The following is a 21,754-nucleotide window of genomic DNA, read 5'->3' as shown; positions in this document are numbered from 1 at the left end:
TCATTGGACAGACACAAATATTCTTTGTTATTCACTCATATCTATACGGGAATTGATCGTTCTATTTAAATGTAATTGAATTTTGTCATGATTAATCTTTTTATTTTACACTTTGCTTTCCATACTTCACTTCCCATTTCTATGCCATTGTCACCTGTTCATCTCATTCCTTAGTTTATCTCATTCCTTACTCCTTAGTTTATATATCAGATTCTAATGCCATTACAACTCCACATGTTTCTATTGTCTTCTCATTCATATTCAGAACATTCTTCTTCATTCATGACCTCGTGCTCATTGGTTCACCTTTCACCCTTAGTTCTTCCACTTTTCTTGATTCTTCTATCCTCTCTGTTTCTATTAGTTAAATTGGTTATACGAAATTATTTCTGAACATATTTGAATACGGTATATTATTTGTTTAAAGGTCAAATCCACCCAAGAAAACTGTTAATTTGAATAAATAGAAAAAAGTCAAACTAGCATGATTCATGCAGAATCGGATATAAAAAGTTATGACATTTTAAAGTTTCGCTTATTTTCACAAAAGAGTGATATGCACACCTCAGTGATATGTAAATGAGACAGTTGATGTCCCTTACTATTTCTTTTTTTTTTATTGTTTGAAAAATACAATATTTCATTTATTTGACAATAATGACCAACTTGACTAAACCAATGCTAATTCTACATGTTCAGGGAGGAATTAATTGTTGTTTCTCTTGACAATGAGAAGAAAATTACATTTCATATTTCATATAAATAAAATACAAAATAAATAGTGAGCGAATGACGTTATCAGTCTCCTCATTTGCATACCGATCAGGATGTGTATATAACTGTTTTGTGAAAATTAAGCGAAACTTTAAAATGTCATAACTTTCTTATTTTACATCTGAATTTGATGATATTTTCAGTGTTATGCTTGTTGGATATTTCTCTTTTATTCAAATCAACTTTTTTGTTGGGGTGGACTTGTTTTTTAAAAGCAATGCCAAGTGAGGTCTGGCCCAATAAATAAGAGCAACACTGGACTTCATTTTGTCGACATCTTTATTTTGAGTTTAGTTCAGCTCCAAATATATTTTAGGTTCTTCAGCAATCTACATTATATTTGTTGTTGAAAAAAAAGTGATGCTCATTAATTTATTACAGAAAAAAATAATACAAGATATATAAACAACAAAAAATGCATGGGGCGTCAAAAAATTTCTTGAAGATGAATGTATTCTTTTTATTTCACAATCAACTTTCTTTTGTCAGTATTCTTCATGTCCAGGGGCCCATTTCAAAAGTACTTTAACATTATGGCAACTACCATGGAAACCACAATTATAATTGGATGTTGCGCCATATTAAAGACAAAGTTATGATAGTTGTACCTCTCTATGAAACAGGCAACAGGAGTGTCATTGCCATTCTGTTTAGAGATGAAATTTTGTTTCTAACATTTTGTCATATTTCAAACAATCCTAGATCTCTGTTTCCAAAATAAAACATTAGTCCAGAAACGTTCCGTCCAGTACCCATCATTTTTATTTTCACAGTAACTGGTTTCATGTGTTGATATTTGATAGTGCATTACTAGTGATCATGTTAATACATGTATTTGCATGAACCAAATTTCTGTGATGTGCAAAATGCTCAACTTCTCTTATCTGTGAACAAATCCTGATTTTAAATTCAAGTATAATTTAAGAAATAAATATATTTTTAATAAATGGTGAACATGCTCAGACGATATTTTCCAGATCTACAAAAGAGGAAGATCATAATCCTTCACAATCGTAATTTCTGCAAATTGAGACTGACTTGCAACTGTAACAATGGGAGATGTACATTGGCGGTGGAAGCCAAAAAATAAAAAAAAGGTTATCAACTAAAAATTTAGGGGGGGGGGGACCTGTCCCCGCTTCCGCTGCCTATGGAGATGTCAAAGTGAAAAATTCAAGTGGAAATTAGAATAACACATTTAATGGTGTCGTTGTTTATAATACGATATCAGTCATTAAAGTTGTAGATTTCCTGCAAATGATTTATTTCATATGGATTTATCATAAGTAATTCAGATGTAATCATATATACACCGCTTTTAATTTGTTGGTGATGCTGCATGTCTGACATTGCATCTTTTATGTTACAATCGAAAGAGTATTGAGTGATGTCAGAGCATAGAGCTATTAGCTCCATGGTCAGAGGGAATAAGATATCAGCTCTCTTTTTAGCGGTGGAGCATAGCAAGTTAGAGCATTTTCCGTTAACTTTTTTTTTAATCTACGAAACATATTTGGATTCTTAAATTGTGAGATGTTTATAACATCAATAAGAATCGACTTGGAGTTAGATGACACAAAAACTTTAATTCCTATAGTAGTATGTTCAATGTTCAAACGACCGAAATTTAACCTCATAGCAATGGAGCTGGCATTGAGGTAACTTTTACAGTGTGGGACAATGGGGGACAAGCTGGAGAAAAATTTATCTACAGTTATGTTGTCACCATGACTATCAGTGCTTTGAAAATACTGCAACATTGTGTCCTCGATTTGAAGTGAAGTTGGGACTTGAAGACTGGACTGATGTTGCGGACGTGCCTGAGGATGATGACGAGGAAGACTGACCCACGTTGTGGACAGATGTCACCCACCATTCTCCTGCTCAGTTTCTTCCTGCTTGGTACAGGCTTCTCCTGGTGTGTCCACATCAAACACAGGATCCAAGATTGAACTTGTTCTGCTGACAGAAAAATCATATGTTCAAATTTATTTCATATGTTTTACTCATAATAATGAATACTAAAAAAATCGACTCTCATGTACCAAGTCGATACAGTTTGTCTGTTCTTTACTTCATTAATATTCGAAACATCTTAAGTTTTATTTTATTATATTATATTTTTTAAGGGTAATTCTCTGAAGGCAAATGGCTCTCACTTCAAGGAAATGCAACACCCATTAACCTGTACTATTTTACACAGGTAGTCAAGTACAAATATGATAAATCATATTGAATGAAAATGTGGATGTATAATTACAGGAAACGGGTTAATGTAAACATGAGAGAATGAGCCAATCATCAATGTATAATTCAAAATGATTTGTATAGTTTGTATGAGAGCGCTCATATCCACCCTGCAGAGTGCACAAAGTGCAAATTAATACCATAGCTGTTGCCCGACCGTTTCCTGTCAGAACCCAGAAACTAAACCTGGGTTAAGTGAAGCACAATATCAGAATTCATATTTATAAAATACATTTCTTTGCATGAATTCAAATTGATATACACATATTCTCTCTTCCCTGGGATAAGAAAACAAAATATTGAATATCTTACTCTCGATTATGTATGTGGGGAAGTAGGAATTCCATTGCCTCACTGTACTTGTATTTACGTGCTGCATTTGAGGGAGCTCCGTCACCACTCTTCCTCTCCATTTCTGTCGTTTTTTAGGAAGTTGTCCCTCAACTCGCTACGTCACCTTAAAATAATGAAAAAACAACACGAAATCTAATTCCTATAACCTCTGAAAATTTTCATTTCTGTTTATGACTCATTTCAAGCCCTACCCACCCCCCCCCCCCCCGAAATATTTCAATGTGAAATTGGACAACATGCTTTTGATAGTAAACAATTTTGCCTCCATTTTTTTTGCTTGTAAAAGTGACGTGATATTTATATTACGTATTTGTGAGGAGGGGTTGGTATATATTTTTTGGTCCACATCACAAAGCAAGGTCTCTTTCTGCATTTACATACCCTTGCTCTTGTGTCTCATTTAATTTGTTATTTTTTTTAAACACCAGACTATTTTACACATGTGCAAACAATTTCAAAAATGGCCATAATGACCAAAACTTACCATTGGTATTCATTGAATTACAACAACCAGAAGTTAGCTACAGTTGTTAGATTGTGAACTTGATTTGCTTTCAAACATCCACATACAAATATAACTCTTTTACATTGTTCAATATTTTTCTTCAAATTGATAGTGAAAAAATCGTGAAGTTTGAAAAAAATTAATATGACGTAAAATTATACCAACCTGAGATTACAAGCTGACGCCCAATGTCATGTCATACATCATTTTTTTACTTCTGTATCCTTGAACAGCTCCAATCTCTTGTCATACAGGAATGGATTTTCCTACACTTCTAGGATAAGGGCTTCCTCCATGTTGGTTATCTGTCATGCAACACATTCCATATAAATTTTGTTAGCAAATAATAATAATAAAGGTTTAAAGAATTGCAAAAGCGATTAGTGAAAGGCCAGTGCCCAATCAGCAATTTCTTACATTTACATTGTAACTGGCAGGCTTGCTGATCAGGGTCCAATTTTTATAATGCACAAATAGAAATTCTCCTAATTGAAATGATTTTGCTTACCGGTAGTTGTAGAGAAAAGTGATCGTCTAGAAATTCCTTCAAGAGCTTGAAATAATTATTTTTTATCATTTGAAAAGTACATGTAAACATAGGGTCATGTTAAGAAAAAAAAAGATAGAGGCACAATTTTTTGCCTCCATGAGAGCCTATAAGCTAAGCCATATAATGTTTTTTTTAGGGATGAAATGTTTGTTGAATAAAATGTCAGCAAATTATGTCTTCTCTGTATAGTATACGTACCCAATCACTTCAGCCCCCCCCCCCCCCAAAAAAAAAAAAAAAAAAAAAAAAAAAAAGAAATAAACCAATGAAAAAAGAATGAAATTACACAAATAAAGCAATCAATTTTTGGAACAGAAATGTGCAGATTTAAAAGTTATGCCAGCACACAAAGGACATATTTCATATTGAAAAGGGGTCACTTTTGTTCTGGGGGATTTCTATTTCGGGCAAACCAGTGCCAACCCAAACCCCTTCCCATCGCCCCACGATTGAGCTGCCCCTGAATAAAGGAAAGTGCGCTCATTTTAAAATCCTTTACATAATAACAGACTGACAATTTTTGACAAACTAGAAACAATAACTTTTTTTAATGCAAGTTCTCTCCAAAATTATAGTAGCCTAAATTTAGTGACTAGGCCTAGACTCTATATTTCAATGAAAACAATGTCTAACATTAATTAGCTAAGCCTAAGTATGACGTCATATGGGGAGGATTTAGAGTCTAGGTTTTTACATTATTTATTCGTAGGCCTAGGCTTTTCCAGAGAGTTTGTGGGAAATAACTAAGTTAGCCTTACTCCTTAGCCTTCCACCATTTGTTTCGATCTAGAACAGATCGACCAGAGGGTCCCACAAAAATATGGTCAAACTGAGCAATCGGTCTAACTTCTTTCAGTTCAGGCTACCCAAGTTTCACCACTCCAGATCCCCTCTTATTAATTCCTTGCCACCCTCCTATCTGCCACTCTTGCTGCTGACAAAACGACTCAGTGCCTAGCTCTCATCTATTATAGACCCTACTACTAAAACTAAAGTACTACTACTACTACTAGGCTAGGCTAGTCTATATCTTAATATAAATAATTCATCCCGGAATTCATCATATTCGTTCAGAGTTCTAACTTACATGTACTAGTGTTACTAACGTTAGACCTATGTGTAGACTCTAGACTACTGAGGCCTTACGTTAGACCAACAACGTACAGGTCTAACTTTTGTTAACGTTAGTTATAGGTCTACCTAACGTTAGATCTAACTATAACTTAGTAACGTTAGGCCTAATGTTACTGTTAGTTAGACTCTACTAAGTGATTAAGTCTAAATTAAAGATAAATGCCAGTTGTGGTAACGATTTCAAAATGAGTTCGTACAGTCTACAGAATCCAATGAAATGACCACCAAAGTGTCTGTTTGTATAAATAAAAAATATGTGCCAAAGGATTCCGGAAGAAATTGTGTAATTGCTGAGAAATTAGCAAATAAGCACGGGATTTGGGTCAAGCGTCGGGCCGACATTCAAAGCAATAATTTTTAATAGTACAGGTACACTGTCCCACGTGCGCTTATCTGTGTTGGTGATCTTCAGTATGAACATTTTTCAGCGTAGATTTCAAGATTTCACAAAGTTCAGTTCATGTAACTGTACCAGATCTAGATCCTCGATTATATAGTGACAATTAAGCTCGGTTTTACACACTTTCTCGTGAAATCAGTGTTTCCTGCAACTACTTTCATTTATCTTTAGGCCAAGTCCTAACTTTTTTAGTATTAAATTAAAATATTAGTAGGCCTAATTACGTTAATTAGGCCAGTCTAATTGATTATCGAGTCTAACATTAGGTATATAACGTTAGATCTAGATGTAACTTAGGCTAGGAAAGTAGGATAAACATCTAGCCTATCTAAATTAGATAGGAGCCTATATCTTGTTAGAACTTAGACTAGAGTTAGACCGAGTCTAAGCCTAAGGCTAAGCCTAAGCTAACTTACGTTAGATCTTCGGACGTTAGATCATAACGTTAGGCCCTATCCCAGGCCGGCCTTATATTATTTGGCCTTATTTTCTTGTGCTCTACTTTCTGGGGCTCGGTTCTACAGTATGCGAAATGACACTTGTTCTTAATTAGTTGCTTACCAGACCAAGAATTGCAAGATCAAGTCCTCCTTCAGTCACCTCTCTTCAGCTCAGCAGGTAATACACGTAGACCTACGTGTATGTGCGATTTTGCATTTAACACGTAAACTCCCATAGACTATCACCGCAGGCGATTTGTCGCTTGATCAGAAAATATGTGGGCAATGACGTAATTTATCTGGACTTTGATTGGCCAGAAGTGAAAAAACCGTGTGCCGTGCTCTGAAAATGGCTTGCTGATCGATCTGCAAATCCGGCAAATTACGCCGTGTTGTACAATACGGCACGGCACCGTTGAAGTGGAAACAGTTTCATAGGATTTAGTGGGGATCGATTTTTTTTGCCGTGCCGGATTGCCGTGGTGCCGTGCACGGTCGCCGTGCCGGATGCGGTGTAAACGGGCCTTTATGGTGATAAAATGTCATACAATATATTTCATGCGCTATTGAAAAAAAATTACTTGAAACAATACCATGATGCCATACCACATTTTACAATTATTCCATTGTGACATCAAAATTTGATTTGCAAGTCATATTAAATGCTTTCAAACATTTTGTGTTCGGGCTGCTGCAGTAAGCAGGAATTAACTACAAGTCTGAGAGAGATCGCTAGCTGTTGTGTACGTACCGGTACACCTAGACTACATTCTTTATATGAGCTGTGAGTGTGATGAGCATGCATGAAAAAGATAGTTCTGGATATATGAGCAACATCGATTCCCATGGCATTGCAAGAGTTTTTTGCATAACAGATCTAGATCTACTTTGTTTTTCTTTTAAATCAAGCTTGAGACATGGATCCTGGGGGGGTCACTCTCCACATGGCCTGCTACGCACCCGCGTCCAGAAAAAGCGTTGAAAAGGGTCCTGTTTCTGGCACTCGGGCGTCGTCGACGTCTTTGGCAAAAAGGGTTGCATTTCAGCACCATTCGCTGGTAAATCACCATTTAGGGTAGCCTTTTCTCTCTCTCTCTTCACGCCATTTAGGGTTGCTAATTTGGTTATGAAGATGACGCCATTGAGGGGTGCAAATATGAATAGATCTACGCCGTTTTAATAGGGTTGCAAATTTGAGAAGATTCGGAAACAGACCTAAGCCATAAACACCATGAAGGGTGTGATTTTAAGGGATACAAAATAATCCTCGCACACGCCGGCCAGCGCATCACTACCCCCGTACATACCCCGTATAGCTAGTCTTTAATTAGTCTTACACCTGGCTCTATACTATAGGCAGCACTCCGGGTTAGGCCTTTACCGTAGTTTATACCATTCAGTGTTTGATTCATATCGGGGATTCCTATGATTTGTTTTTTAATTTTTTTTTTTTTTAAGAAGATATATAGAGGTTTATTTAATGTATGTATTTTTCAACACATTAACTGGTAAGGATCCATTTTTTTCAAGTTTTGATGAAATTGGTAAAACAAATGGTAAGTGAAGCATCAGTCAGTCAAGGCAAGCAACATTTTTCACTTGCATTCATTAATTTAGGCTAAAAGATGGCTACTCAAAGTGGCTAAGAGAGGTGTCATTGAGAGTAAAAATTATGCTGGCCTTACTTGCAATAATAAAAAAAATGCCAGGAATTTATACATGTTGTATGTAACATAAATTCAGTAATCAGTATGGTATCAAATCAATCGATTTCGATATGTTTACACCACTTAGGGTATCAAATTAGGGGCTTTTCCCTGTTAACACCACTTAGAGTGGCTTTTCTCATGGGTTACGCCATTTAGGTTTGCAAATTTAGTTAATGTAGTTACGCCGTTTAGGGTGCCATGACGAAAACCTCCATTTGAGAACACTATATATACCCGTTTCAATTCTCTTCTCCAAGTACGACAAATCCTAACTGCTCCCAAGCAAGCAATTTAAGTATCAAAACACCCGTTTCTTGACCTCGGTCCGAAGATAACACAACAGCCCGGCATATACAGTCACAGCAGGGGGCCATACACGATGGGATGCATGCGCAGCGCTGAGCACGGTCCCTGCAAAGCATGCCGGCATTTTTATTCGCTTACTTTCCTTATTTCGAGGTCGATTTTCTTTGTTCGAAATTGAAAATGGACTAACATTGGATTTCTGAAAACAATATGCCTTTGAAAACGTGATTAAATATCGAATACAATAATTTCATTCCGAAGGTCCTACTACAGGCAGAGAAGTCTTACGTAATAGCACAGCTGTTTATCATTTCGTCCTTGGCTAAACGCTCATATACTGGCCTGTGGAGGTGAAATTGAGACAGCGGGGATTACCGGTACCTGGCCAAGCAGGGTTGATCAGGGCTTGGAAATGATTTTTGGGATTTCCAAACGTAAAATACCGGTATTTCAAAATATTAAAAAATATCATAACAAAGTCTAGTCAAGGCTAATTCAGCCCCATGGCCATGATCAACTGATCAATGACTGGGTTGAAGCATCATGCAATTGATAATCACCCCCCCCCCCCCCCCCCCCCGACAAGAATTTATTCTCACACTCAGTTGCACTAACAGTGAGTGACCTTTACTGGATCCCACGGCGCCCACGTGCACACCCAATCCCAAATCTAACAATTCTGCACGAACGTTGAGCCGCGCTTGAACACCAATTCCGCCGGCTGTGCTGGCCTCGCCCCCGGCCCGCCGCAGGCGCCGGCAGGCCTCTCCCTCCACGTCCCCCCGTTTGCTGCATGCCCATGTGACACATCACCGGGACACATCATCATACCTGTTTCACTGCTTGATGCAATATCTGTCCTGAACTTTTCCTGAAACAAGAATACAAAACACTGAAGGTAAGTGAGCAAGGTAACTTCATAATTAGCAGTTTGATTTGAAGTGGGCATTGGCAATATTGGACTTTGTAAGGAGAGAAGACAAAAGTCTGAGTCGGGTCTGACCGGTGAATTTAGCAGGATCGGGCTCTATATTTGTTAGCAATCGCGAGCATGTGACGTGGCCGCGCCGCGGGGCCGGGCGGCGGGGGCGCAGGCCGGTGCCGACCCGTGCCGTCTTGCCTGCGCCTGGCATGCAGAGCATTTATAAATGAACCCCAAAATGGTTCATACCCGGTGCCCCCCCCCCCCCCGGGGTGCGAAATTATTTTTCCCACCGAGTTCTGGACCAACATATGAATATTCATGACTTGCGTCTTCGGATTGAGAGTACGCATGCGCATCGTCAAATTACCGGTACCCTACATAGTTACATAGGTCTTATACTTAGGCTTAGATCTAGGCCTATATATATATATTATATCAAATTCTTAAACACTTAATAAACTAGCTGCCATTAATGGCAAGACATGTGCTAGGGTAGGGCTATAGCTCCTAGCTTAGGCTAGCGCATTAACTTTACCTCAAATCTGGACCTGTCTAATTAATGCCTAGTACTATAATCAGTGTTGTAGTGCCTTGATGCTCGGCCTTAATTGGCCTTTTATTTTTAAGGCGCCTTAAAGTTGAATTAAGAAGGGGGTGAGTTTCCATAAATATAGGTTCTACATACAATATATAGTATATATAAGTTGTTCAAACACATAGCATGTCACAATAATCCTCTGCCTTCTCGATATTTTGCTTTGAAAGTCTATGAAATTAGCCACCTGTCAGAGCCCGAGAGACGAGTGTACAGAAAAGTCACTCGGAGTGTGACGTCACCGGGGGGAATTTAGTATAAGAGGTGCCTGAATGTCATACAGAAATGCTATGCAGAGAGAGAAAGATATTTTACAATTTTTTTTTAAAGCAACTCAAATCAAACAAATAGGACTGATATGTACAAATCTTTACTTTCCCTGTATAAAAAACAGTATGAATAACCACCATGAACTCTTCAATCATGATGTAAGATAGCAAACAGTGAGTTATTGAATGATATTTTCACTATTTCTCATTTATTTTATCACGATGTTCAATCAAGTGAGTAGCTGGAAAGTAATTCCGGCGGCTAGCTCAGCGCGCGCTGAACGCATAATACTAGTACACACAACACCCAGGCATTGAGTGTACTGTTATGGTCTGGTATGTCGACTTAGTTCATGGCCGTGCAGCGATCCCCTGGCGTTTTTTCTTCTTTTCATTTGTCTTTGACTCCACTTTTATATCCTCTGGATCATTTCCACTCATAGCTCATTCCACAGAACAATCTTGAACCAAACGTATAGTATTCTTTCTCGGCCTTCTGAGTTGTTTTCTATATTTAATTACGCTAGGGGTCACCGTCACACATACAAACGCAATTCGGAAGTGAGTTGAAGACAGAAAGATATATAGTAATTAGTATACATCTCTCATTTGGTTGAAGACAACAAGAACGGTACGGTAGCTCGACAGCTAGCTGCGCCGGAGCGGGCGGCCGGTCGGTACAAAGCAATTCCGCAACCAACTGTGTTTTTTTGCAAGAGCCGCGTCACACGCGGATAAATATGTCATAATAACACGTCTGCTACGTTATCGACTGGTGAGAAGATCTCGATCAAATTTCATATTATTCACCTTGAAATTATTCCTTTAGGGTCTATGGTATCATTCTGAGGGAATTCACATATTTGGAATAATAGTACGGCCACAAATATTTTAATCATTTCCTCTTTGCAAGTTCTATGGCTCGCAGATACAACTTCAACTGCAGTTATTCCATAGTAGTACACAAAACGGCACTGCCTTGTTTACTAAACCGGGACTAAACCGGGACCTTTTTCAAGGCATTTTGTATTTTGTACTTTCATTTGTTTTAAATAAGTAATTATAAATGTTTCAATAGTTTTTTTTTATATATATATTTAATAACACTAATGGTCAATACTACCAATCACCAGTAACAGTAGCAGCAGCAGTAGTAAGTGTACTAGCAGTGTCATCAATTGTAATTGTCACCATTATCAAGAAATTCAAGCAAAGAATACATCAGTTATGAAAAATAGCATTATGTATTGGTAATGTGTTGTAATCATATGATGATAATGACAGTAAATAATAATGGTCATGATCAAGATAATTAGTGCTTTGATGACAAGAATAATGTTTACATCTGACTGCAATTTTGACAACAATTTGACAACTTTAAACATAGCTAACTCTAAAGAACGATAACAAGGTTGATTTCTATTCCATTAGGATTTTCCTTGTATTATTTTCTTTGGCCAACAAGAATGTTTTAAGTCTTAACGATATTCTGAAAATATTTGGTAAACTTGAACACAGTCTCCAATTTTGTCATATCCAAATGGGTTATGTCAATGGCATGATGAGCCAGAAACTTTGAGGGGCCAAGCATGGCATATATAGAGCAAAATTTCTGTCAAAAAAAAAGAAGAAAGCGATTGAAGCGAGCGAGTGAACAAAATTTGTCCCCCTCTTTCTATAAGAAAAGCTAATTTTGCAATAGATTGTTTAAAAAATAATATCACATTTACTCCACCTTTTCCTTTCCCTTCCCCCCCCCCCTTGTCTAAGTTTATTCTTGGTGGTGGGACTTCTTCTTCTCTCTATCTCTCTTCTAAATTTTATATTTGTTTTGGGTCAGATCGACAAAACAAAGGGGGAAAAATGTTTGCTTCTTTTTAATCATATATCGTTCAACATTGAATCTCATTTCTCTACAGTTTCAAGGAAATAAGCAACGTATTTGTTTTTGTGTCAATATGGTTTCAAGAAATAATAATTAACAAAAAATAATTTAATAATTAATAATTATCAATATTATCAATAAGTATTAATAATTAATGATTAATTAACTGTTTGATAAAAGTGGTTGTAAGCAGAAAAAATATGAAAACTGACAAGAGTCCTAAAAATGACTCATTTTCAGTTTAAGCATTTGAAAATTTTAGCTTGCGCTTTGTGCTCTCTTGCCCCCCCCCCCCCCCAAAAAAAAAAATTCCTGTAGGATTTTTTTTCCAAATGAAATAGGCCTATGCCCTTTTTAAAAAAGAAATACCTTCTTTAATAATAAAACATAATACATTTTAGGTTCGAAAATCACAGATTTTGAATCGTGCTTGCATCAATTATTGTTTAGTACAGTACTGCTAATGGTTACAAAAATGTATAGAATGTTGCTTTATGGTTGAAATATCACAAATATTTGGCTCGCTTCCTGCACTCGCATCAATTATGGTACTCGTTCTCTTCTCGTTCACAAAAAATGCTTAGAATGTCCAGTTTTCAGGTTGGAATATCACAAATTTTTGAGCACGCGCTTTGCGCTCGCATTATTTTTTATTGGTGAGTTATGTATCTTATTTAAAATGCAGTAATTAACTGCTTCCTTTACTGGTCAGTATATAAAAAGAATTAGCGAGCGCAAAGTTATTTTTTAGTTAGATACACATCTTTTTCATGATTACAAAACCGGCTCAGAATAAAATAATTTCCATGTCTTATTACACGACATGTCAAGAAGTTTGAGCTGGTGATTTGCGCTGGCAACATCGCGCAAGGAAATTTCAACAATGATTAGCCCCATAATTGACCATAAATCAAGTTTTACAACATCAGAATTATTTTTTTTTTCAAAACCGCTTGCTCGCTATGCTTTCTCGCTGAGAAGTAAAACCTAAAGCAAAATATCTATCTTATAATTAAAAATCACTTTAGAAAGCCTTTGCTCAACTTAATTTCTATAAAACACACAATTACTTCACGCAGTTCATAATCTCATTTTGAAAATACATGTATCTGTTTGCACAAAAAAACTCATTTTGATAAATGGGTGCCTTTTTGGCTTTGACCCCCCCCCCCCATAATAATTTTCTGTTGCCCCTGTCCCAGGGAGTGGAGAAAAACATACGTTGAGAATGCCAGGATCAGATGACCGTGGTAATAATAATTATTGCAATGTAAATCGCCTATAGAAAAATTATGGATTATGTGTACACAGGTAACTATATCATTATTTTAATATGTCTCTATCATGAAATTATTTTTGTTTTAAATGTACACAGGTTAATTTTTTTTCTCGCTCAGTTCCCTCGCTCACATACATTTTACCATGTGTGATGTCTGCCTCCTAAGTATTGTTAGTTCATTGTTCTGTATATCGTAAGTTTGAAATGCCTTGGCCTTGAGGTTTTCAGGCCTTGGCCTTGGGTTTCCATGCCTTGGCCTTTGGTATTGAAGCCTTGGCCTTGGGTATTGAAGCCTTGGCCTTGGAGGTTTGAGCCTTGACTACAACACTGAATAGCCGACTAATGCCATGGTTAACTTCGAACTGGTTAATTCCGAACTTCACGTTTAATTAGGTTTAGACAAATATTAGCTTATTTGCCATGGTTTAATATGTCTAGTCCGTATACAAAACCAGTCCTAGATCTAAAAAAATGTATCTTAGTTCTAGTCTAGTCTCTATATCTAGACTCTGATCTACGCTGTATCAGCATGGAACACTAGTGTACCAAGGGGGGGGGGGAAGACTGTCCCTCTGACTAGTCACAACTGATTCAGGGGACGTGCCCCCTTTGAGAAGCCAAATTAATAATTTGTAATGTAAAAATGCAATGAAAAAGAAGTATGTCCCCTTTTTTTAACGTGAAGATCTTTTTTTTTTTTTTGCTTGTCAATTTTTTTTTCAGCTAAGAAATCCATAATTTGGGGCGAAGACCCTTTTTTTTTTTGGGGGGGGGGGCTTGTCACATTTTTTCGCGGACGAAATATCCTCTAAAAAATTTGCCCCCCTTTTGGAAAATCCTAGGTACACCAGTGCGTGCATGGAACGTATTCTAACGTCAGGCACAAATTAACGTCAGTGATCTTGATCCCCGTCTTCACCCAAAATTCAGGATTTCGTAGCTGAAAAAAATTTGACAAGAAAAAAAAAAAGATCTTCACATTCAAAAGAGGGGACAAACGTCTTTTTTCGTTGCATTTTGACATTACAAATTATTAATTTGGCTTCTCAAGGGGGGGGGGCACGTCCCCTGGATCAGTTGTGACTCGTCAGGGGGGCAGTCTGCCCCCCCCCCCTTTGGTACACTAGTGGTTCCATGCTGATAGCGCGTAGATCAGAGTCTAGATCTAGAGACTAGACTAGAACTAAGATAATTTTTTTTGATCTAGGACTGGTTCTGTATACGGACTAGACATATTAAACCATGGTAAATAAGCTAATATTGGTCCAAACCTAATAAAACGTAAAGTTCGGAATTAACAAGTTCGAAGTTAACCATGGCATTAGTCGGCTATTCCTATTAGTATTAGGCATTAGACAGGTCCAGATTTGAGGTAAAGTTAATGCGCTAGCCTAAGCTAGCCCTACCCAAGCACATGTCTTGCCATTAATGGCAGCTAGTATATTAAGTGTTTAAGAATTTGATATACAGTATATATATATATATATATAGATCTAAGCCTATAAGGCCTATGTAACTATGTAAGGGTACCGGTAATTTGACGATGCTAATTCATTCTGAGCAACGTGAATGCTTACGATCGGCACTGGTCGAGACCAAGTCCACGCGCATGCGTACTCTCAATCCGAAGACGCAAGTCATGAATATTCATATGTCGGTCCAGAACTCGGTGGGAAAAATAATTTCGCCCCCGGGGTTCATAAAGAGTGCATAAATGCAGCTGACTGGCACGTGAGATGCAGGGGACTAACTTTACAATAATAATTAACATGATTAACAACGCGACGGACTATATTCAGTAGAGGCGCACGGCCAATATAGACTGTCTCCAATGTGGGAGATTATCTCCAATATCAGAGTCTTTTGTAAAGGATTTGGGTATCCAATTTCAGAGACAGTCTCCAGTTTTGGAGTCCAATTTCCTTTGCTGCAAAAGGATTAACTTGGCGGCAAATAAAAATGTGATAAGCAGATTCCTCATCAAAAATTACCCCTTTTCCCCGTCTACTTTAAAAATTCACCGTCTACTTTTGTTTTGATAAGGATTTTTGTTGTCAATCACACACAAAACAAATGGGCTTCTGACCTCAGTGAGACAAAATTTTGGGTGGAAAAAATCATGCTTTTGTTGGTGTTGTTTCTTTTGTCCTTTTGCAAAGCAAGTCTCCAATGTGGGAGATTGTCTCCCATATTGGCCGTGCGCCTCTACTGATATTGGGGTATTGAGTCCGTAACTTTATACTAGGCCTAATTATTTTATATGACACTAAGTCTAAAAAAGCATCTTCTCTCTCCGCGCCATCATCTGCGCACTTCCTGCCCGGTTGGCTCCCATTGTGGGGCGTTGGCAGTCTACCCAAAGTCAAGAAGAAGAAGAAGTCAGCGCACATGTGAGCTGAATAGAAGAGAGGTGACAAAGTTCATGATTGATATTGATAAGGCCGAAAAACCAGTGGTGACCATATTTATAAGCACAAGTTTGACTAAAGTTCCCCTCCCCCGGGGGGGGGGGGGCACTCAGTATATAATGCATAGTGGGTATGTGCCGCGGAGGGGACCCCCATTTTTACACTCAAATTTTCGTTCCAAGCAGGGACCAAGGCATAGCATTTTTGTCTTATTGAGAAAAAGAACAAAGGAAGCCGCTCCAAAGCATATCATTTTCTTCTTCTCGTGAAAAAAGAAGAAATCCGCTCCAAAGCTTCGTATATTTTCCGTTACGCCGTTCCGGTCGCATTGATCTGCTACAATGAGCCGCAATTTTGGTGAAAAGCGGCCGCAGAGCGCTGTCCGACTATCGCCTCTGCGCTAGCGCCCCCGGCGCCCGTGCCGCCGGGCTAGCTGCATGCAAGTATGCCCGTTCCATAGGGATGCATACGCACTCACACGCAGGCGACCCGTTCCAAGGACGCCCGTTTTCACAAACATTTGTAGTTCCGAAGCCCGTTTCGAGGACCCTCCTTTTTACAAGAAGCCCGCTCCAAGGCCCCTGTTTTTTGTCTCGCCCGCGGCACATCCCTACTACTTTTGGGGTCGAATAAGCCTGCTCCAAGGCCTCTGTTTTGTGTCTTGCCCGCGGCACAACCCTACTACTTTTTGGGTCGAGTACCCACCCCTACCCACCCCCACCCCCCCGGGAGTTCCCCCAACATGCCCAAGTATCTGTGACTGTGTGATTCTAGGAGTAAAAGAAGATACACGACGACCGGCACGGACTTTACATTTGCAAAAGTACACAGAAAGATGTTTTAAAAATCTGTGTATGACAGTCAGTCCGCAAGTCCCTGTGTTAATGAGCAAATGAGCAAGATTTATCCAAGTCCTCTCGTGGCTGAATTCATGTCCCTGCAAAATCTCGTGAATTGTGAGACTTTCTTTCTCAAAGAATTTAACCACTTTCTCCTTCAGTAATATTGATTATTTTTGTACCATGGGCAAGAGTAAATGTTACTCTTTTATATTGGTCATTTCTTTTGAATGAAATATTGTGATAAATAAGTGATTTTTTGACCTGAAAAGATGCATCAAACAGAATTTTCTTCCTCTGTTTTCACTTGCAAATTGTGCAACATTTTGTGTTTTAGGCACCAACATTATTTATATCATCAGAAAGCTCAAACTCTATACTTTCTTACAATGTCACTCTTGATATGTGGCATCTTTTAGATGGGTCAGCAGCCAGATTTTTCCATCAAGATGCAATACGAGATTTCTGAAATTTCTGAGTAACATAAAATCCAGAGTTCTGATTGGCTGAATACTGTTTTCAAAACAAACAGGCGCGGGTAATTTGAAGAGATTACCACATGGTGAGTGTGACCTTGCAGAGACCCAGTGTGGGGAACATTGGAATTTGCGTGGGTGCGTGGTCTCTATGACCAATCAGAGCGCAGTATTCTTGTTTTTGAGCTGCAAATGTACTTGGCCTATGAAAAGCTGGCTGCTGACCCATCTAAAATACATCTTCTTATAAAAATTATATCATATTAAAGCTTAGATCTTCAGCTTTATCATGATCTAAAAATAATTTGTGCCCAAACAGAGATTAAGTGTGAAAACAACAACGTTTGTTGCATGAAAAAAATATTTTGTTTCATGTTTTAGATCAAAAGTTTTTGTCTCACCTGCATAGCAGAGTGAGACTATAGGCGCCGCTTTTCCGACGGCGACGGCGGCGGCGGCGGCGGCGGCGACGGCGGCGTCAACACCAAATCTTAACCTGAGGTTAAGTTTTTGAAATGACAGCATAACTTAGAAAGTATATGGACCTAGTTCATGAAACTTGGCCATAAGGTTAATCAAGTATTACTGAACATCCTGCCTGAGTTTCATGTCACATGACCAAGGTCAAAGGTCATTTAGGGTCAATGAACTTAGACCATGTTGGGGGAATCAACATCAAAATCTTAACCTAAGGTTAAGTTTTTGAAATGTCATCATAACTTAGAAAATATATGGACCTAGTTCATGAAACTTATACATAAGGTTAATCAAGTATCACTGAACATCCTGCATGAGTTTCACGTCACATGACCAAGGTCAAAGGTCATTTAGGGTCAATGAACTTTGGCCGAATTGGGGGTATCTGTTGAATTACCATCTTAACTTTGAAAGTTTATGGATCTGATTCATGAAACTTGGACATAATAGTAATCAAGTATTACTGAACATCCTGTGCAAGTTTCAGGTCACATGATCAAGGTCAAAGGTCATTTAGGGTCAATGAACTTTGGCCAAATTGGGGTATTTGTTGAATTACAGCCATAAATTTGAAAGTGTGTTGGTCTAGTTCATAAAACTTGGACATAAGAGTAATCAAGTATCACTGAACATCCTGTGCGAGTTTCAGGTCACATGATCAAGGTCAAAGGTCATGTAAGGTCAAAGAACTTTGGCCACGTTGGGGGTATTTGTTGAATTGCCATCATATCTCTATAAGTGTATTGGTCTAGTTCATAAAACGTGGAAATACGAGTAACCAAGTATCACTGAACATCTTGTGCGAGTTATAGTAGTTTTCAAAATCAGCACTGCTGCTATATTGAATCGCGTGATGCAGGTGAGACGGCCAGAGGCATTCCACTTGTTTCTATATTACAACATTCTTTTAAAAATCCAAACACATGACCTGAAAGAATGATTCTTCTTCTTTACAAAGATACCAAAAACATGAAATTTTGTCAATATTTAGAGCAGCAATGGCCGAATAAAAAGAGGTGTTTTGGTTCGCACCAAGCTCATTAACTATGCAAAAACCCTCTAGTCATGAATATCACTTGGATAAAAGAAGCTACTTTTTCAGGGCTTGCGGACTGACTGATGACACTCATGTTGGCATTACTTTTGTCTGCAAAATGATTCTTGTCGTCTTGGTCATCACCAAATAATTAACTCTTGAAAAACAAAAATTTTAGGATGTATTTGAAAGTAATTATGTTCATTACTTAGTTTAACAAAAATGAACTTTTATTCTTTCTTCTAATTTCAGGTTTATTTTTACAAAAAGTTAAGTAAAAGTAGATCATCATGTTCCGAATGCAACCCCCTGGACCACCACCAGAGAAGTCACAAGAAGAGGAGGTCTTGATGAGGAAAGCACTCATTGGGAATGTCACCATCTTTGCTGCAATAGTGGCTGCATTGAGATTAAGTATGTTTGTTTTGTTGAAGTACAGTACACCATCTCACCATCTAGCTCTCATAAGCCACATTGTTGATTGCAAAAGTTAGATATCAATGGCACTAAGAGCCATTTTGCAAGTGGTTGACAAATGAGATTTTTTTAAATCTGTTGACTGTTGAGTTCCTATCAAAATATTATGTGCTTGCCTCAGCAACACTCTTGTTTTTTGTTTTTTGGGGGGTCCATATATGAATATTAAATACTAGCCCTATCAATATAATTCACGTTGTAACCTGATGATTGTGGAATTCTTTCATTCCATTTAGCTTTGTACATGGACAAATTAGGCAATTGGTTATTTTTTACATTACCTAAACCCTAGACAGGCTTTCATTTTTACCAAAACTTTATACATCTCTTATAACTACTTAAAGGGGAACCCAGCCTTGGCCATAAAATGTTGTGTTGGGAAGGAGAAAAATAAATTAAACAAAATGGTGAAAGTTTGAAAGAAATCGGACAAGCAATAAGAAAGTTATTGCTGTTTTATAATTGAGATCTCTAAGACTATGTAGATTTCAAATTGGCAACTGAGTATGTAAATTATGACAAGGAGCAAGGACAACTTTCCCATAGGCCATGTACTTTATTATCAGGGATTTGTGGTTTTCTCCCAAGTACCCATTCCCCTGGGGCAGTAATCTAAATATAACCCAGGTAGTATATTGTTTTATGTCCTCATGAAAGAAAAATATAATTTGAAATAAAACTTTTGGGAAAAATGACATTTTAGCCATAATATGTATTGGAGTACATGGAAAAGTAGTCCTTGCCTTACATCACTATGATATCCCATATGTGGCCAATTTGAAGTCTCCATGGGTATAGTGACTACCAATATTTACAACTTTAAAAATTCATAACTTTCTTGTTGTTTGTCCAATATTGTTCAAACTTTCACCTATCAACTTGTCTGATTTTTCTTTTCCTTATAAAAACAAGTTTTTATTTGGGTTGGATTCCCCTTTGATAGTTCTCTTTCTCCACAAATGTGCTCCTAATATCTGTCTTCGTAATTTAAAATCATGTGCTTTTTCATGACAATATTGTTTGTTTGTGTTTTCTTCTTTTTCTTTTCAGCTCCCATTGTCTTGGATCAACTTGGTTTCTATGAATCATGATAGCCTCTGCTCAAACTGAACAACTGATTGGGCCGTGCTTCAATTTAGGTTGGGAAACCTCTTCCCTTAACAGTGAATGTAGGTGTGATGGTCTGATTGAAGATATTTGCTTATTAATCTAAATATTCCTCAAGAAAGAGCAAGAAGTGGAGGTGTTGTTACATTATATTGAAAGAACTGTATGAACAGTGGGCAAATTACATATTTGAAGTAAGGAATGTATATGGGTAATGCATAAACATTTAAAACAATATAGATGGCCCTAATACCTATATTGATATGACGTATATTTCCCAACTGAAATTAAATTCAATCATTTTGCAGAGCTGATTTAATTCTTATAGAGTCAAGTTAGGAAATTTATTTTTTCACAGAGGTATTCCATCATATTAATATAAACAAGCATCTTGTGCAAATTCATTCCAACATGAAAATGATCTTTGTTTTTCCGAGACTTATCTCCATGCAAAGGTATGTTAGTTACATTACATTGGAAAGATTTAAAAGCAGCTTGCATTTCACATAGTATTGCACAAATTCCAATGCACTTGTACATCAAATTTACCCAATATTGGATAATGACCATGCCCAAATTTATTTTTCGCAGAAGTTAATTGAAATGATCTGAAATTGACTTGCCCAAATGTGTTGTAAATATATCTTAAAGGTTGAATGCAGTATTACAATTTGAATCATACGTCTGATAGTGTATTGGCAGGCAAGTGGTAGTACATATCTTTCATAATAATAGTAATAATGAAGAAAGATATGATTGATACCTTCCCTATTCTTTTACATATCAACTTAAAAGACTAGTCTCTATCCAGTTGTACACTTTACGATCGATATAAGAAAATGCAGCAGTACAGTAGGATTATATGTATTACATACCGTTTTCTACCACACAAACACCCTTCAAACTATATGTTATAACCAAAGGCACAAAGATGTAATGTGCATAAATACTTGTATGCCACGGCTAATATATTAAAAAAAATGAAAACTCCTATTGGTTACCAGCAATGTTACTTTTCAGGCTAAACACTGGATTCAAGCTTTATGCACTTAATTTCAGACCATATACTAAATGGCTAATTCTAAATGATTTTCAGGCATTTTGATTGTTGATTCCTAATTTAACGGCCAGAAAAATATGAGAGTAAGCTTTTTGTATGTCTCAAAAAGCTATGAAAACATAACTTTCATGATTGTGAAAAGTGTCTTGTCCTTTTTACATATACGATGTGTTACTGCTTCTATCTATGAAGTCCACCTTGCATACGTTGAATGGATCTACAGGGAACTGCTTTAGCTTCACTTTACTACAATTTTACCAAAAGCAGTGTAGTGAAATGAGTTCTTAAAATGAATAAAAGCATCTCTGTTTTTTTATTTGACCAAGTTCAAAACTTCTGAAAGTTCAACTTTTGCAAGGTTGACTTATTTATTCTGTGTGATGTAAACTATTTTTTTTGTGATAATCTTGAGGTATTTTGTCAATGACAAATATTGCTCTTCTAGACATTATGGAAGGATTTCTAAGAAATATAAAATAAAACAGGACTTTATAAACAATAA

The 21,754-nt window shown here is 37.3% G+C and overlaps 1 protein-coding gene and 2 long non-coding RNA genes across 4 annotated transcripts in view; 1 reads left to right on the top strand and 2 right to left on the bottom strand.

Annotated features, from left to right (window-relative positions):
* LOC129261026 (uncharacterized protein SYNPCC7002_A1628-like) overlaps positions 1–9,500 on the bottom strand; it is a 17,413-nt gene extending 7,913 nt beyond the window's left edge. Inside the window, exon 1 of the mRNA XM_054899063.2 lies at positions 9,251–9,500. Within this exon, the coding sequence (XP_054755038.2) occupies positions 9,251–9,340 (90 nt within the window). The 5' untranslated portion in view covers positions 9,341–9,500. The remainder of the gene's footprint in view (positions 1–9,250) is intronic.
* LOC135157740 (uncharacterized) lies at positions 1,210–6,896 on the bottom strand. Of its 2 annotated transcripts, none has more exons than XR_010296724.1 (4): positions 6,526–6,896; positions 4,046–4,185; positions 3,334–3,478; positions 1,210–2,733 (listed from the first exon to the last, which is right to left on the bottom strand). It is a non-coding gene; the product is annotated as an uncharacterized LOC135157740 (long non-coding RNA). The 2 variants fall into 2 exon arrangements; XR_010296723.1 differs by having other exon boundaries at positions 1,210–2,736; positions 6,526–6,895.
* On the top strand, positions 9,011–21,754 carry LOC129261027 (uncharacterized). The gene is made up of 3 exons (XR_008584592.2): positions 9,011–9,317; positions 18,861–19,022; positions 20,136–21,754. It is a non-coding gene; the product is annotated as an uncharacterized LOC129261027 (long non-coding RNA).

Source organism: Lytechinus pictus, unplaced genomic scaffold, assembly GCF_037042905.1.
Source record: "Lytechinus pictus isolate F3 Inbred unplaced genomic scaffold, Lp3.0 scaffold_19, whole genome shotgun sequence".
NCBI lineage: Eukaryota > Metazoa > Echinodermata > Echinoidea > Temnopleuroida > Toxopneustidae > Lytechinus > Lytechinus pictus.
Note: the sequence above shows the minus strand (reverse complement) of the source record. Positions and strands in the feature narration are given on the sequence as shown.